Below are 17,073 nucleotides of genomic sequence, written 5' to 3'. Positions count from 1 at the left end.
ATATACTAATATGTTACACAGATGACCTCTTCCTCCTCATATACTAATGGGTTACACAGATGACCTCTTCCTCCTCATATACTAATATGTTTCACAGACAACCTCTTCCTCCTCATATACCAATATATTACACAGACAGCCTCTTCCTCCTCATATACTAATATATTACACAGATGACCTCCTCCACATATACTAATATATTACACAGATGACCTCTTCCTCCTCATATACCAATATATTATACAGACGACCTTCTCCTCATGCAGTAAGATATTACACAGATGACCTCCTCCTCCTATACCAATATATTACACAGATGACCTCCTCCTCCTGTACCAATATATTACACAGACGACCTCCTCCTCCTATACCAATATATTACACAGACAACCTCCTCCTCCTATACCAATATATTACACAAACGACCTCTTTCTCCTCATATACCAATATATTACACAGACGACCTCCTCCTCATGCAGTAAGATATTACACAGACGACCTCCTCCTGCTATACTAATATATGGCACAGATGACCTCCTTCCTCCTCCTATACCAATATATTACACAGACGACCTCCTCCTCATATACTAATATATATTACACGGATGACCTCCTCCTCATATACTAATATATTACACAGACGACCTCCTCATATACTAATATATTACACAGACGACCTCCTCATCATATATTAATATATTACACAGGCGACCTCCTCATCATATACTAATATATTACACAGATGACCTCCTCATCATATACTAATATATTACACAGACGACCTCATCATCATATACTAATATATTACACAGACGACCTCATCATCATATACTAATATATTACACAGACGACCTCCTCATCATATACTAATATATTACACAGATGACCTCCTCCCCATATACCAATATATTACACAGATGACCTCCTCCCCATATACCAATATATTACACAGATTACCTCCTCCTCATATACCAATATAATACACAGATTACCTCCTCCTCATATACCAATATAATACACAGACGCCCTTTTCCTGATATACGAATAAATTACACAGACAACCTCTTCCTCCTCATATACCAAAATATTACACAGATGACCTCTTCCTCCTCATATACTAATATATTACACAGACGACCTCCTCATCATATACTAATATATTACACAGACGACCTCCTCATCATATACTAATATATTACACAGACGACCTCCTCATCATATACTAATATATTGCACAGACGAACTCCTCATCATATACTAATATATTACACAGACGAACTCCTCATCATATACCAATATATTACACAGACGACCTCCTCCTCATATACTAATATATTACACAGACGACATCCTCATCATTAGAGATGAGCGAGCGTACTCGGAAAAGCACTACTCGCTCGAGTAATTTGCTTTATCCGAGTATCGCTGTGCTCGTCCCTGAAGATTCGGGTGCCGGCACGGAGCGGGGAGCTGCAGGGGAGAGCGGGGAGAAACGGAGGTAAGATCTTTCTCTCCCTCTCTTCTGCCCGCTCTCCCCTGCTCCCCGCTCCGACTTACCTGTCAGCCGCAGCGGCACCCGAATCTTCAGGGACGAGCACAGCAATACTCGGATAAAGCAAATTACTCGAGCGAGTAGTGCTTTTCCGAGTACGCTCGCTCATCTCTACTCATCATATACTAATATATTCCGCAGACTACCTCCTCCTCATATAGCAATATATTACACAGACGACCTCCTCATATACTAATATATAACACAGACGACCTTCTCCTCGTATTCTAATATATTACACAGACTACCTCCTCCTCATCTACCAATATATAACACAGACTACCTCCTCCTCATATACCAATATTACACAGACGACCTCCTCATATACTAATATATTACACAGATGACCACCTCCTCATATACCAATATAATACACAGACGCCCTTCTCCTGATATACGAATATATTACACAGACAACCTCTTCCTCCTCATATACCAAAATATTACACAGATGACCTCTTCCTCCTCATATACTAATATATTACACAGACGACCTCCTCCTCATATACTAATATGTTCCACAGACTACCTCCTCCTCATATACCAATATATTACACAGACTACCTCCTCCTCATATAGCAATATATTACACAGATGACCTCCTTATATACTAATATATAACACAGACGACCTCCTCCTCATATACTAATATATAACACAGACGACCTCCTCCTCATATACTAATATATTACACAGACTACCTCCTCCTCATATACCAATATATAACACAGACTACCTCCTCCTCATATACCAATATTACACAGACGACCTCCTCATATACGAATATATTACACAGACTACCTCCTCTAATATACCAATTTATTACACAGACTACCTCCTCCTCATATACCAATTTATTACACAGACTACCCCCTCCTCATATACCAATTTATTACACAGACTACCTCCTCCTCATATACTCTATATCTATATATATATATATATATATATATATATATATATATATATAATTCTTTTTGTGTCTAAAAATAAAATACACGGGCAATGCTGGGTAATCGGCTAGTCTGTATATATAAAATTGAATGTATGTATGTCTGTCTGTCTGTTTGTTTGTCCTTTATGCGCTACTACACCATTCATCCGATCGCCATGAAACTTTGGGAAGTTGTTGAGTACACTCCTGGGAAGATTACTGGCATAGTAGATCTATCCTATGATAAAAGGGGAAACTGTATTCATACCACGAATACAGATTATACCCATTGAGTACCTATTGGAATCAAAGACTGCTTTGCAATGACTATCAATAAATGGCAGGGGCAATCGTTTGTAATGTAGCAGAGCTTTGTGTGGGAGGAGGTGAGCTGTGACTATTGTGAATGGTGGGTCCAGTGTTATCTACATATAGGTGTCACCTCTCAGTGTAATCCTGCCTGTGATGTCAGCGAGATGACTGCTGCAGTTTTCAGATCAGGAAGTGACAGACTAGTATGAGGCTCTGTGGTCAGTGTGCAGGGAGGGGGAGGAGGTTAGCTGTGACTATTGGGAATGGTGGCTCTTGTGTTATGTACATATAGGTGTCACCTCTCGGTGTAATCCTGCCTGTGAGGTCAGTGATGGTCAGGGCTGATGTAAAGGTTCTCTGCAGATCAGGAAGTATCAGATCTTCTAATACTGCCTGATCTGTAGAGAACAGGACTGATGTAAAGGTTCTCGACAGTATTAGGCCAGATGCACACAGCTGGGTCGGATTCTGCATGTGGAATCCTGCAGCTGAATCTAACCCTGTGTCCGGCCGGAGAAACTTGCGTATCTGTCTCGGTGGTTCTTCTCTGTGCTCCGAATGTACAGAAAATGCTGCATAGTTGCTAGGCGAAGACGCGGAATCCATGACTCTTCTGAAATGTCATTGTGGAACGGACGCGGATCAGATGGCCGTCAGAGCGGAATCCATACTGGAATAGAACATGCTTCAATTTTCCCTCCGCGAGCGGAAAATCGCAGTTAATTTCTGGTAGTGGTCATGGAAAAGAAATTTTCCATAGCATGTCTATGGGCAGTATTTGCTGTGGAATCCGGAGACAGACGCCTGCTCTGGATTCTGCAATGCAAATACGCCATTGTGCATTCGGCTTTAGGATTAGTGTTTAGTGCACAGGGAGAAGGAGGAGGTGAGCTGTGACTATTGTGAGCGGTGAGTCCTGAGTTATCTACATATAGGTGGCACTTCTCAGTATAATTCTGCCTGAGAAGTCCGTGAGATGACTGATGTAAATGTTCTCTACAGATCAGGTAGTGACAGACTAGTATTTGGATTAGTGATCCGTGTGCAGGGAGGAGGAAGTGAGCTGTGACTATTGTAAATGGTGGGTCCTGTATCCTCTACATATAGATGTCACCTCTCAGTGTAATCCTACTTGTGATATCAGTAAGATGACTGCTGCAGTTTTCTCTACAGATCTGGCAGTCTCAGACTATTACAAGGCTCTGTGGTCAGTGTGAAAAAGGCAGAATTTTACGATTTTTTTCATTATAAATTGTGAAAATTAAAATTAAATCACCAAAAATGTTTCAAAAATATGCTTAACACAAAAATATGTTTTATATAATAGGTCATTTTCTGATGAGATTCCCTTAAAAAAGTTATTGCTTGTCTGTTCTCAGCACTCTGCTCCAGTAACGTTCTGTTTGCCTTGCAGGAAGGAGAATACAGCAGAGGCTTTACCGGAGGGATTCTTCGATGACCCAGAAGTTGATGCAAAGGCAAGTGGTAATACTGGTGGCCAAATAGAATCATGAACACCTTTATAATAAAAATGATTGATTGTAATGTATACAGCTTTACCAGCCATGATATGTGTTTCTGGGGTGCTAGTAGTGAGTACAGTACCTCCGCAGGGTGCCTGGAGCTCAGTGTAATGTATACAGCTTTACCAGCCATGATATGTGTTTCTGGGGTGCTAGTAGTGAGTACAGTACCTCCGCAGGGTGCCTGGAGCTCAGTGTAATGTGTACAGCTTTACCAGCCATGACATGTGTTTCTGGGGTGCTAGTAGTGAGGACAGTACCTCCGCAGGGCGCCTGGAGCTCAGTGTAATGTATACAGCTTTACCAGCCATGATATGTGTTTCTGGGGTGCTAGTAGTGAGTACAGTACCTCCGCAGGGTGCCTGGAGCTCAGTGTAATATATACAGCTTTACCAGCCATGATATGTGTTTCTGGGGTGCTAGTAGTGAGTACAGTACCTCCGCACGGTGCCTGGAGCTCAGTGTAATGTGTACAGCTTTACCAGCCATGATATGTGTTTCTGGGGTGCTAGTAGTGAGTACAGTACCTCCGCAGGGCGCCTGGAGCTCAGTGTAATGTATACAGCTTTACCAGCCATGATATGTGTTTCTGGGGTGCTAGTAGTGAGTACAGTACCTCCGCAGGGTGCCTGGAGCTCAGTGTAATGTGTACAGCTTTACCAGCCATGATATGTGTTTCTGGGGTGCTAGTAGTGAGTACAGTACCTCCGCAGGGCGCCTGGAGCTCAATGTAATGTATACAGCTTTACCAGCCATGATATGTGTTTCTGGGGTGCTAGTAGTGAGTACAGTACCTCCGCAGGGTGCCTGGAGCTCTGTGTAATGTATACAGCTGTACCAGCCATGATATATGTTTCTGGGGTGCTAGTAGTGAGTACAGTACCTCTGCACGGTGCCTGGAGCTCAGTGTAATGTATACAGCTGTACCAGCCATGATATATGTTTCTGGGGTGCTAGTAGTGAGTACAGTACCTCTGCAGGGTGCCTGGAGCTCAGTGTAATGTATACAGCTTTACCAGCCATGATATGTGTTTCTGGGGTGCTAGTAGTGAGTACAGTACCTCCGCAGGGCGCCTGGAGCTCAGATTGTGGGAACCAACTTGCTGTAAAGCTGATATAATTTGTTGCTGTATGGGACACTGCATTACTTAGAAGGTTTGTACAAAAATGCAGAGTTATCCTGTATCCCTCGGCAGATATGGAATATCTTTGGTGACAGTTCGACAACTGGGACCCCGACTGATTTTGAGAGTGGTGTGGGTCCCAGCAGTTGGGCCCCCACTGATCATAAAGTTCTGATCATTCAATCAGAATCATAAAAAAACTAGTACTTATATGGACGGCTCTCTACTGACTGGTTATGTTGCTTTTAAGGTGAGAAAAGTTGATGCCCCTAAAGACCACTTGGATAAGGAGTGGGAGGAGTTTCAGAAGGAAATGCGTCAAGTCAGCACTGTAAGTACCGTTCCACTTATCCCCCCTCTCTCTGCCTATTTGCTCACCTAATCTTACCCACTCCGGATACGGGATATTTTGGGCCGTTAGGATCAGGCAAGCATTATCCATTTTTATTATGGGTGAACAGCGAGGAATGTTATCATTTAGAGACTCAAAATTATTTATTCTTTAAAAAAACAAGAACAAACCAAAAAAAGCCAATAAGTTCTAAAGTTTTTTGCTTTTCTTGTGTTTTTTTTTTTGTTTGTCCCTCAAAGGTCAGAAAAGACCACTGGGGAACTTTTCACTATAACAACCCCAGTTACAGAGTTAAAGTGCTCTAGTGAAGTGGCAGTTGTTACTGTTAGGGCTGTGATGGGTGTTGTAAGACCCAGCAGCACCAGCATTCCAGCGATCCCATGCTAGATCACATGATCTCTGCTGATTGTGGGCAGTCCTATCAGTGATTGACAGCAATTTCTGTATGCACAGTCATATACATATAGTTGACAGTCACCCATAGCTCCGCCCCCTGGACCTCTAGGCTCAGAATCAGCAGAGATATAAATGAATAAATACAAGTTTTTCCCATAAAACTAATGTATATATCAATCTGCTCAGCCGCTACTCTACAACATACTACCTGCAGTTTAGACGGTTTGGTCAAGCTGGCAGATTACCTTTAATCCCTTAGTGACCACCCATACATGTTTTCACATCCTGGGTTTCTGGTCTTTAATCAACAGGTCCATAAAAACATGCCAGCCCTGTAAATTAAAGGGTCTGCGAGTGAGATAGCTCCCTACTATCGTCTGCCAAAGGTTGCCGAGAGCCTGGTGCTGTCATGGAGGGTCGCGGTGTCCAACCACCAGTCACGCAATCGCCATTATGCAATGGATAACTGTTTTTTCCACTTTTATGCAATCGCTGTTGATCGGATCTGTGAGGGGAGCTGAAACTACTCACCTCCGTCCTCTGTGGTGATCTGGTCCTGCAAAGACCTGCCGCTGTCCTCTGCACATGCGCGCCAGACTGTAAAATGTCAGGCGCATGCGCAGAAGGCCGGAGGACCTGAGAAATGTAAAATCTCCCTGCTCCCAGCTGTCAGAGATAGCCGAGATCAGGAAGATGTCAATAGGGGCCACGGTATGTGGTCCCTGGGCACGTGATCGCTGTTATCCAATGGATAACAGCAATCATGTCAAGTTCAAATTAAAAGTTTTTAAAAAGTTAACGTTTTAGCTCCCCTCGTGGATCATTTCCGTGAGAGGAGATGAAATTATCTAAGGCACCCGAATTCGTTACCAAATAGGAACCTTAACTGTGGACCTCTCTCTGCTTCTGTGCATGCGCCTGTTTGTGAAATCGTGGACACTAGCGCAAAAGCCGAGGATTGGCCAGAAAATTTAAAATCTTCCTATTCCTCGCTACAAAAGGTAGCCGAGAGGCTGGAAATGTCACAGGGGTCCACAGTATGCCATCCCTGGTCATGTGATTGCCGTTATCCAATAGATAATGGTGATCATGTAAAAGTGTAAAAAAAAAAAGTTTGTTTCACCACCCCTCACAGATCAGATTTGTCCTCTGACGGGATCTTTAGCCACGGACCTTCCCTGGCTTCTGTGCATGTGCCCGTCGACAAAATTACAAATGCAAGCACAGAAGCTGGGGAGGGCTCAGGAAATTTAAAATCTTCTTGCTCCCGGCTACCAAATGTATTCGAAAGCCTGGAGCAGTGACCGGAGCCCTCTGTAAGCGAACCCCTCATAAAAAGGTAGTGATCGTTTTGGCAGCTCATGGGCTCTACAAGTGTGTAATGGGGCCCGACACACCTTCAAGCATAATTCCTCTTCTGAAAGCCACCAGCTGCTTCTTTTTGGTTTGGGCCCCGTTGTTTGATTATGAACATGGGACAAACAGGGGTATACATTTTGGGGTGCAAATCTTCATGTGCAGTATAGAAAAAACACTGTGTCTTTAAAATTACAAAATATTTGTGAAAATATGAAATTATATTTTTTCTCCTCTGAATTGTATTACCTCCTTAAAAAAACTGTGGAGTCAAAATACTCATGACACCCCTCAGTGAATACTTTAAGGGGTGTATTTTTTAAAATGTGGTCATTCTGACATCTCTGAGCCTTTGCAATCTTCGCTTGGTGTAGAAAAGCAAAATATTCCTCTAAATTTTAATAACTAATGTTAAAAACTAAAGTATTTCAAATGTACTTCCATAATAAAGTAAATAGTTGGAAATATACATCTGATCAAAAATTCATAGAGTATGTTTGCACATATTTGACATTTTGCAGTTGAGAATGTGAAAAATTGACATTTTTTTTCAAAATGTTCCCAGTGTTGGCTCTTTTAAATAAATAAATAAATATACGCAAGTTTTATCGGTCTATTTTCACCATGCAAATTAAGTATTATATGTGGCTAAAAAACATTGTTAGAATTTCTTAGATATGCAAAGCCTTTACGGAGTTATTCTATATGCAAATATATAAAAAAAATTTCTCCTCTGAATTGCATTAACTGCCCCCAAAAATGTGGCCCCACAAAGACCCCATTCTCACCTCTCTGGTTCTGCCGCGAGAATCCCATCTGGCGCGCATGCGCAGTGCAGTGCATGACGCGCCAGCGGTGACGCGTATTCTCGCGATGCTTCCACTGTGCTCACAGTGGAAATATCGCAGGATGGGCGGCTTCCATTTACTACAATGAAAGCCGGATGCGTGTTTTTTCACAACAAATAGAACATACCGCAATTTCTTTCACGCTTGGGAAATCCGCTGTAGAATTTCGCAGCGTGAACATTGCAAGGCATAAAGCTATTAGATTCAATAGAACCTAATAGCTGCGGAATAATGCCATGGATTTCCGCCGCGTGAAACACGTCAGAAATCCGTCCGTGGGCATTAGCCCTTAGAAAGTTTAAGGGCTCCTTCACACTGATGAGAAAATCTCGCAGTGCAAGAGTGAGTAAAAAGGCATGATTGTGAAACCATTGATTTTCAATGGTTTCATTCTCATTTGCGATGTTTTGACTCCTGCGATGCTGTGTGGAAAAGAAATCGCAGCATGCTATTTCTTTTTGCGATATCACCCATTGCTTTCAATTGCCGGCCCCATTTAACACAATAGGAGAATATCGCGATCTCCCGCCACGGCTGTGACAGCTGCAGCAGGGATGAAGGGAAACTCTGCAGGGTTGCAAGGTTGTTTCCCTGTGAAAACGCCTCGCATTTTACAGAAGGATTGCGAAACTAAACATAAAAAAAAATATGACTGCCGGAACACAGAAGGTAACCATTTTTGCTGGTCCATAAGGCTAAAATCGGTTACATCAGTAGGGAGTTAAAGTGGTTTTCCAGGGAAATACTATTGATGACCTATCATCAATTGTTGATCGGCTGGGATCCGTCGCTCAGGACCCCGACCAATCAGCTGAGAAGGCACATGCTGTAAGCACGCGCTGTAAATACAAAGAGGTCGAAGCGGAAGTCTCTCTATGGCGACCTTTGTGTACTGTCTGGCACTTGTAACGGCAGGCACAGCTACCGTTGATTTCCATGAGAGCCGTGCCTGCAGTTACCAGCACCGTCCACTACACAGTTGTCGGTGTGGAGTCTTCTGCTGCTTCTGCTCTGACCTCTGTGTACTTGCGACACTGACACCATTCGCCCACTCAGCTGATTGGCCGGGGGCCATCGTTCGGGATTTCCCGATCGATCAACTATTGATGACCTGTCCTCAGGATAGGTCATCAATAGTACTCTCTTTGGAAATCCCCTTCAAAATGTACTTGCGACACCTGAGTTAATGTGACTGTTAGCTTTATTGGTGTTGGATTTAACCACCTACCAGTTTTCAGGGACTAGCTCTTCATGAGTAGGCAAAAAGGGTGCACAGAGTTCTAACTGGTAAGGATGGTGGAGATTATGGAGAAATGAATACTTTCTCGTCCGTATCATTGGGGGCCACAGCCTAGACCATGGGATATAGCCACTGCCCTAGGATGTGACACTAAGCAAAAAAGTGTTAGCTCCTCCCCCCTGACTATATCCCCCCTGCAGGCACTCAGCTAATTAGTCTTTAGCTTAGTGTCTGCTAGGAGGCAGACATGGCTATTCGTGGGAATCCGGGGAGTCGGGCTTTTCCCTGGCTCTACTGGCCTCCCGGGGGAGACGCAGGCAGGGGGTGTCTCCTCCACTTCTGCTGCATTTCACCCAGAGAAGAAAAAGGGGCCCGACCCTGCAATGCGCATTGGCGTCGGTTACCCGCCAGCCATAGCGCACTGTCTGACTAGTGATGCATAGGGGGCAGCACTGCTGGAGACAGGTCGACGTGCGGACAGGCTGTGGCTGCCCTGACACGACGCAAGGTACCTCAGGGCGGACGTAATGGAGCAGAACGGACACCAGGATGGCAGCAGCAGCAGCAGCTCTCCCGGCAGCAGGGGTAGGAGCACAGCACGCTAGCAGGACGCCGGGGCGCTGGCTGGGCAGGTCACTTCCGGGTGCGGCGCTCCGGGGGGCAGGGCGCCGACGCTGGGTTGGAAAACGTCACTTCCGGGTCGCGGGCGGACTTTCAGGGCAAGCCACACCCCCTCCGACCGCGGCAGACTTAAAAGAAGCAGCCAGGCAGAGGAATGGCCGCTCTCAGCAGCAAGACACTCCGTTTATCTGGCACTACTGAGCCCAGCACTGTGCGCAGCTCTCAGCTCGCAGCACACAGCAGCATCCAGGATCCAGCCCTTATACGGCCCTGCAGACTTTTGGCTACAGAGTGAGCACCCGGACAACAGCAGCACCTTCTGTAACGGGCACCAGCAGCTGTAGCAGCACCGCAGCAGTTTCTGCCACACACCTGCCGGGTCACCAGCGCTACTATCTCCGTGTGGTGGACCCACGTCGACTCCTGATGGCCTTCAAGCTTCAGGACCAGAGGCTCCAGCTGGATCATGGAAACCGCTTAAACAGCTGCTAGACCCGGTAAGCCCTGCCAAGGCAGCACTTTGCGGTGTCTCCCCTCCCCCTCCCCTGTCCCCCCTGCAGGTACTCCTGTGGCAGTACGTAGCATCCCCACCTACCCGGGGGTTTCCTGTTTGCCATGTCTGACCCTAGATCAGAGGGTTCCAGCCCAGCCAAGGGGAGGGTGAAGCATTACGCTTGCACAGCTTGCAGCATTGTTTGCCTGCGGTCAAGTCGACCCCCGCTGCGCTAAGTGTACCACGGCACGTGCGATTCCAGGGATCCCGGTGCCACCCCGCCGCCCCTGTGGAGCCAGGGCCCGAACCCCAATGGGCGAGGTCCTTGGCCGCTGCCGTCTCCGGCCTGGCCACATCTTCTGCGGCGATTTTACGCCGGTTAGAATCCAGCTCGGAGGTTTCCTCTTTGGAATATGCGAGCGCGAGGGCACGCAAAAGAAGGAGGTCCCGCAGCAGCGAGGACACCTCCCGTAAATCTCGCCATACCAGAAGGTCGTCTAGACCCTCCAAGTCCAGGCGGTCCAGAGACTCTCATGGTTCCCATGGGTCCAGGGAGTCCGTCCATACTTACCACAGGTCAAGGCATTCTTCACGGTCCCGGTACTCTGCAAGACCGGCCCGGGCTCGCCATGACTCCCCCCAAGCATTGTGCTCGCGGGCTTCTCAGGATACGGCCCAAACAGCGGGCGAGAGCAGTGGGTCAGAAGACGACGAACGCTCCGCGGTCTCGTCTGCTTCTGATCTGGACGATGAACAGGTTTCGCGGTTGGCGAGCCTAATGGACAGCCTAGTAATAGCTGTAAGAGAAACCGTCCAAGTAACGGAGGAACCAGTAGAGACGACTCCTTCCACGGTGTCGTTTAGACGGCAGAGGAGATTGCGACAGGTCTTTCCAGACCATCAGGATTTCGCGGACGTCCTTAATAAAGAATGGCAGAACCCTGACAAAAAATTTAGGCAACCTGGGAAAACTTGGGAAGTTACATACCCATTCCCAGGAAGTCTGAAAAAGGGTTGGGCGTTACCCCCGGTAGTCGATCTACCAGTGTCACGGCTATCTAGAGGCACGGCGTTGCCAACAGTCGAAGTGGAAACTCTGGCTAATCCTCAAGACAGAAAACTGGATACATTGACGAAATCAGTGTTTCAGGCTACGGGCACCGCCCTGCAGCCGATCTTCGCAGCTGCATGGGTCAGTAAAGCGTCCATAGCCTGGGCCAAAGAGCTGCGGAAAGTCATTCTGGCAGGCGCTCGACCTAGTGAACTACTGGAAGCAACAGACAATATCATACAAGCGAACAAGTTCGTATGTGCAGCAGAGCTAGATGCAGCTAAGTTCGTGGCTTGAGCGTCCGCCGCATCTGTCGCGGCAAGGCGAACCTTCTGGCTAAAGAACTGGTCAGCCGATTCAGCGTCCAAGATGCTCCTAACAAAGTTGCCATTTGAGGGAAATAGGCTTTTTGGGCCTAAATTAGATGACTTGATAAAGGACGCCACAGGCCGCAAAAGCACGTCATTGCCACAAATTCCAACAAGAAAGGAAAAGGTTCCATTGAAGAGGAAACCGTTTTTTAGGTCCTTTCGGCGTTTCTCGTCCCGTTCTGGGTCAGGGCAGTGGTCCCAATCTAGGAGGACCCCGACAGACGCAAGGAAGGGTCCAACCTTCAAGACGAGACAAGCATGGCGATCCCGACCTGGAACATCTAAGGCGGCGGGATCAAAGAACGCGGCATGAGGCGCCGCCCCCACCCAGTGTCACCAGGGTGGGGGGCAGGCTCTCCCAATTTCGGGAGACATGGTGGAGTCGCGTGAGCGACAAGTGGGTGCAGGAGATCGTGGCATCCGGGTACGTGATCGAATTCGTGACTCTGCCACAGAATTCGTTTCACAAGTCCAGAGTGCCTGCCACCCCAGAAGGAGTAGCCAACCTACAATTGGCAGTGGAAAATCTTCTGGCACAGGGAGTTGTAAAACCAGTGCCAGGGGCGCAAGAGACGCGAGGGTTCTACTCAAATCTTTTTCTAGTGCCCAAAAAAGACGGCAGGGTCAGGCCAGTACTGGATTTAAGGAGACTGAATCAATTCATCAAAACAAAGCATTTCCGGATGGAGTCGATCAAATCCGTGATAACCTCCATGCAGCCGGGGGAATTCTTGTCCTCAATAGACATCAGGGACGCCTACCTCCATATTCCGATTCGGGAAGCACACCAAAAATTCCTTCGTTTCGAGACGCAGGGAAGGCATTTTCAATTCACGGCTCTGCCATTCGGCCTGTCAACTTCCCCAAGAGTATTTACCAAAGTACTAGCAGCAGTGATGGCACTACTCCATGCAAAGGGCATAGCGGCCATACCATACCTGGACGATGTGCTAGTAAAAGCACCGTCACGGGACGGCAACATCAGGAGTTTACGTGTCACGATGGAAACTTTAGAGGAATTTGGCTGGATAGTAAACCGCGAAAAATCGTGCCTAATACCAGCACAACTGTTGGAGTTCTTAGGCAAGATATTCGACACCAGCCAGCACCGAGTTCTACTACCTCAAACAAAAGTAGACAAGCTTCTACACGGTATTCGGTCTCTAATGCAGAAGAGAACGCTAACCATCAGACACTGTATGAGTATTCTGGGCCAGATGGTAGCAGCTTTCGAGGCGGTCCCCTTTGCCCAGTTCCGGTCAAGGATGCTACAACATCTGATATTGTCCCGCTGGAACAGGTCCACACTGACCCTGGAACAACAAATCCGGATAACCCCTCAAGTCCAGGATGCGTTGAAGTGGTGGTTGAAACCTGGGAGGCTTCAGGCGGGACGGGCCCAAACGATGGGTAGTATTGAGGACGGATGCCAGCCACTCAGGCTGGGGCGGAACACTGGGGGGCCAGTCTGTTCAGGGAGTTTGGTCTCAGAGAGAAACAAGGTTGCAAATCAACATCCTAGAATTACGGGCCGTTTACCTGACTCTCCGGCACTTCGGGTCCAGTCTCAAGAAGAAGGATGTGCGCATCCAGACGGACAACACCACAGCTGTGGCCTATGTCAACCATCAAGGGGGCACACTGAGCGCGTCAGTAATGAATGAAGTAGCTTGCATACTGACGTGGGCGGAGAATCATCTGAACTCAATATCAGCAGTCTACATTCCCGGAGTAGACAACTGGGTGGCAGATTACCTAAGTCGGGAAACGGTGGATCCCGGCGAATGGGGATTGCACCCAGAAGTATTCCGGACGATATGTCTGAAATGGGGTACACCGGACGTGGACCTCATGGCGTCCAGACTGAATTACAAAATTCTTCCATTTGTGGCCCGAGCACGGGATCCGCAAGCGGCGGCAACAGATGCACTGACCATCCCGTGGGGAGGATACAAACTCCTGTACGTATTTCCACCAATTCCTCTCATACCAAGAATCCTAGGGAAAAATCAAACAGGAAGGGCGACCAGCGATATTAATAGCGCCAGATTGGCCAAGAAGAAGCTGGTACGCGACCATCATAGAAATGTTGACCGACACACCATGGCACCTACCGGATCGAAGAGACCTGCTATCCCAAGGGCCTTTGCTACACCCGGATTCCAGGTCTCTACATTTGACGGCCTGGCCGTTGAGACCGAGGTGTTAAGAAGAAAAGGTTACTCGGAGAAGGTGATTCAGACAATGATACGGGCCAGGAAACCAGCCTCGTCGGCTATTTATTACAGAGTCTGGAAGCGTTTCTTAACCTGGTGTGAGGAGCGGCGAGTGCAGCCGATGCAATTTTCGGTGGCCAGAATACTGGCATTCCTACAATCGGGTCTTGAAATAGGATTAAGGGTAGGCTCGCTAAGGGGGCAGGTGTCAGCACTGACGGTGCTGTTTCAGAGGCCAATCGCAAACAGAATGGCTGTGATTTTTACAGGGAGTCGCCCATACGACACCCCCGTTGAAACCCCCGGTTCAATCATGGGATCTTAATCTCGTGTTGGAGGCTATGACAGACCAACCGTTTGAACCGTTGATTCCTATGCGAATACTGACCTGGAAGGTAGTATTCCTCATCGCTATTACCTCTATTCGTAGGGTCTCGGAGCTGGCGGCCTTGTCTATACAGACCCCCTATATGATTTTCCACCAAGATAAAGTGGTACTGAGACCATCACCAGAGTTTCTACCGAAAGTAGTCTCAGAGTTTCACATCAATGAAGAAATTGTCTTGCCTTCCTTCTGTCCAACGCCGGTACACACGAGAGAGAAAACGCTGCACCACCTGGACTTGGTGAGGGCATTGAAGATTTATGTAAAAAGAACCAAAGGATTCCGTAAGACTGACACCCTCTTCGTAATTCCGGAGGGGGCTTGGAGGGGCTCGGCAGCCTCAAAGGTCACCCTATCTAAGTGGATAAGGTCCTTGATAACAGAGGCGTATCGCACCTCAAAACGCACGCCACCATTTCGGGTTACGGCCCACTCCACACAGGCGGTAGGGGCCTCCTGGGCCGTCCGGCACGGAGCCTCGGCGCTTCAGCCACCTGGACTTCCTTACATACGTTTTGCAAAGTTTTATAAGGTCCACATATCTGCATCATCGGACGCCGTGCTCGGCCGGAAGATCTTGCAGGCGGCGGTCCTTTGACCACACGGTCAAACTTTAAATGCCCACCCAATATATATATATTTTCGGGACTGCTTGTGAACGTCCCATGGTCTAGGCTGTGGCCCCCAATGATACGGACGAGAAACAGATATTTTGGTATAACTTACCGTAAAATCTCTTTCTCGTCACGTTCATTGGGGGGCCACAGCACCCACCCCTTGTTTATTTAAGCGGTTGCTGGAACTTTCTGTTCTTTGGTCATTGTTTGGCAGAGAATTATGCCAAAGTATGTATTTTGGTATGTATAAAACATAATATGTATAATCGTACTCCCACTGGCTTCCTACTGCTTGCAGACAGACTAATTAGCTGAGTGCCTGCAGGGGGGATATAGCCAGGGGGGAGGAGCTTACACGTTTTTGCTTAGTGTCGCCTCCTAGGGCAGTGGCTATATCCCATGGTCTAGGCTGTGGCCCCCAATGAACGTGACGAGAAAGAGATTTTACGGTAAGTTATACCAAAAATATCTGTATTTCTACTGCCACTAAGAAAGGAGGATTATGTTACACCTACTGAAATTGTCACATGACAGTCATGTCTGTATCATCTGCCCGGCTTATTTATAATTATTTTGCTTAATTTCTCTTGAAGGTTTCTGAAGCCATTGTGGCTAAAGAGGAAGAAGAAGGTCGATTAGATCGGCAAATTGATGAAATTGATGAACAAATGTAAGTACTTTCTCCCTTTACTTTCAAATTCCTTGCACTGTTTTTGCATTAAAAGCTTTGTATACCTCTGTGCTTTTTTTCTTTTAATCAATGTGTTTTTAGAAATGTAGATATTTTGTAATTGGTTTTCATTAAAAATTTTTGATTGCTGTCCATACTTGTATTTTCCAACGCACTGCAAATTCTGTCAGAGTAAACTGGCTTCTCCACTAGCCTGCTTCCCTCTTGTGAACCTGCATTCACTACATTCTTCCACTGAGATAATACCAAAGGCTGTTTGACAGTGTCTGTGGATGGCAGAGGAGATCAGGAGGACAGAGCAGAAAAAGTTACTATTACAGAGGGCTGTAATTCACTCTATGTGAATTTGTTGCTCACATCAGCAATGAGGAGGAATAGGCCAGCAGTAATTAGAGAGATGATTGAAGAATAGCCATGTGGTAATGAGCAGTCTTGGTTATGCTACGTAGCTTCAGACAGAGGACGTGGGAGCTGGGCTTGTGCTCATTCATGAAGCACCTTCAAGATAGAAACTTGAATGTGGCAGAGTCTGCAAACCAAGTATGAGGCTTTCTAACTGCATGAGAAGGAAAACTTGAGGCAACAAAACAACAGGTAAGAGGATCCTTTTTTTTTTGTCTGCACAGACTTAGTTAGATATGCGTGTACTGATTTTACAATATATATAGTGCCGACATTCAAGAAAGAGTCAAAAACCCACCCTTGAAACTATAGGCCAGTAAGTGTAACTTCTATTGTGGCTAAAATAGGTCTATGATTTCTAAGAGATGCTATCCTGAAGTTCAGCGGTACTGCGAACACCTCAGCTTGCGAGTTTTTTGACTTGCAAGCATGCTCTCTCCCGAATTTTTACTACGATTTGTGAGCAAAAACTCGGGGTACAAGCATGCTTGGAAGACAAAAACTCGCAAGCTGAGGCTTGGAGGGAAGGGGGGGGGGGGGGGAGAGACTAAAGCTAAAAGGGAGGAGACACCGATTAGATATTAGGCAG

The 17,073-nt window shown here is 46.7% G+C and overlaps 1 protein-coding gene across 5 annotated transcripts in view; it reads left to right on the top strand.

Annotated features, from left to right (window-relative positions):
* Positions 1-17,073, top strand: part of ZNF830 (zinc finger protein 830) — a 129,720-nt gene that overhangs the window by 96,962 nt on the left and 15,685 nt on the right. For 4 of the 5 annotated variants that reach the window (XM_066579135.1, XM_066579139.1, XM_066579134.1 and 1 more), the window contains 3 exons: positions 4,213-4,276; positions 5,696-5,776; positions 15,985-16,061. In XM_066579135.1, the coding sequence (XP_066435232.1) occupies positions 4,213-4,276; positions 5,696-5,776; positions 15,985-16,061 (222 nt within the window). Of the gene's footprint in view, positions 1-4,212; positions 4,277-5,695; positions 5,777-15,984; positions 16,062-16,531; positions 16,876-17,073 lie in introns of those variants that run through there. The other variant, XM_066579137.1, reaches the window with a different exon arrangement.

The sequence above is a fragment of the Eleutherodactylus coqui genome, chromosome 9 (assembly GCF_035609145.1).
Source record: "Eleutherodactylus coqui strain aEleCoq1 chromosome 9, aEleCoq1.hap1, whole genome shotgun sequence".
Taxonomy (NCBI): domain Eukaryota; kingdom Metazoa; phylum Chordata; class Amphibia; order Anura; family Eleutherodactylidae; genus Eleutherodactylus; species Eleutherodactylus coqui.
Note: the sequence above shows the minus strand (reverse complement) of the source record. Positions and strands in the feature narration are given on the sequence as shown.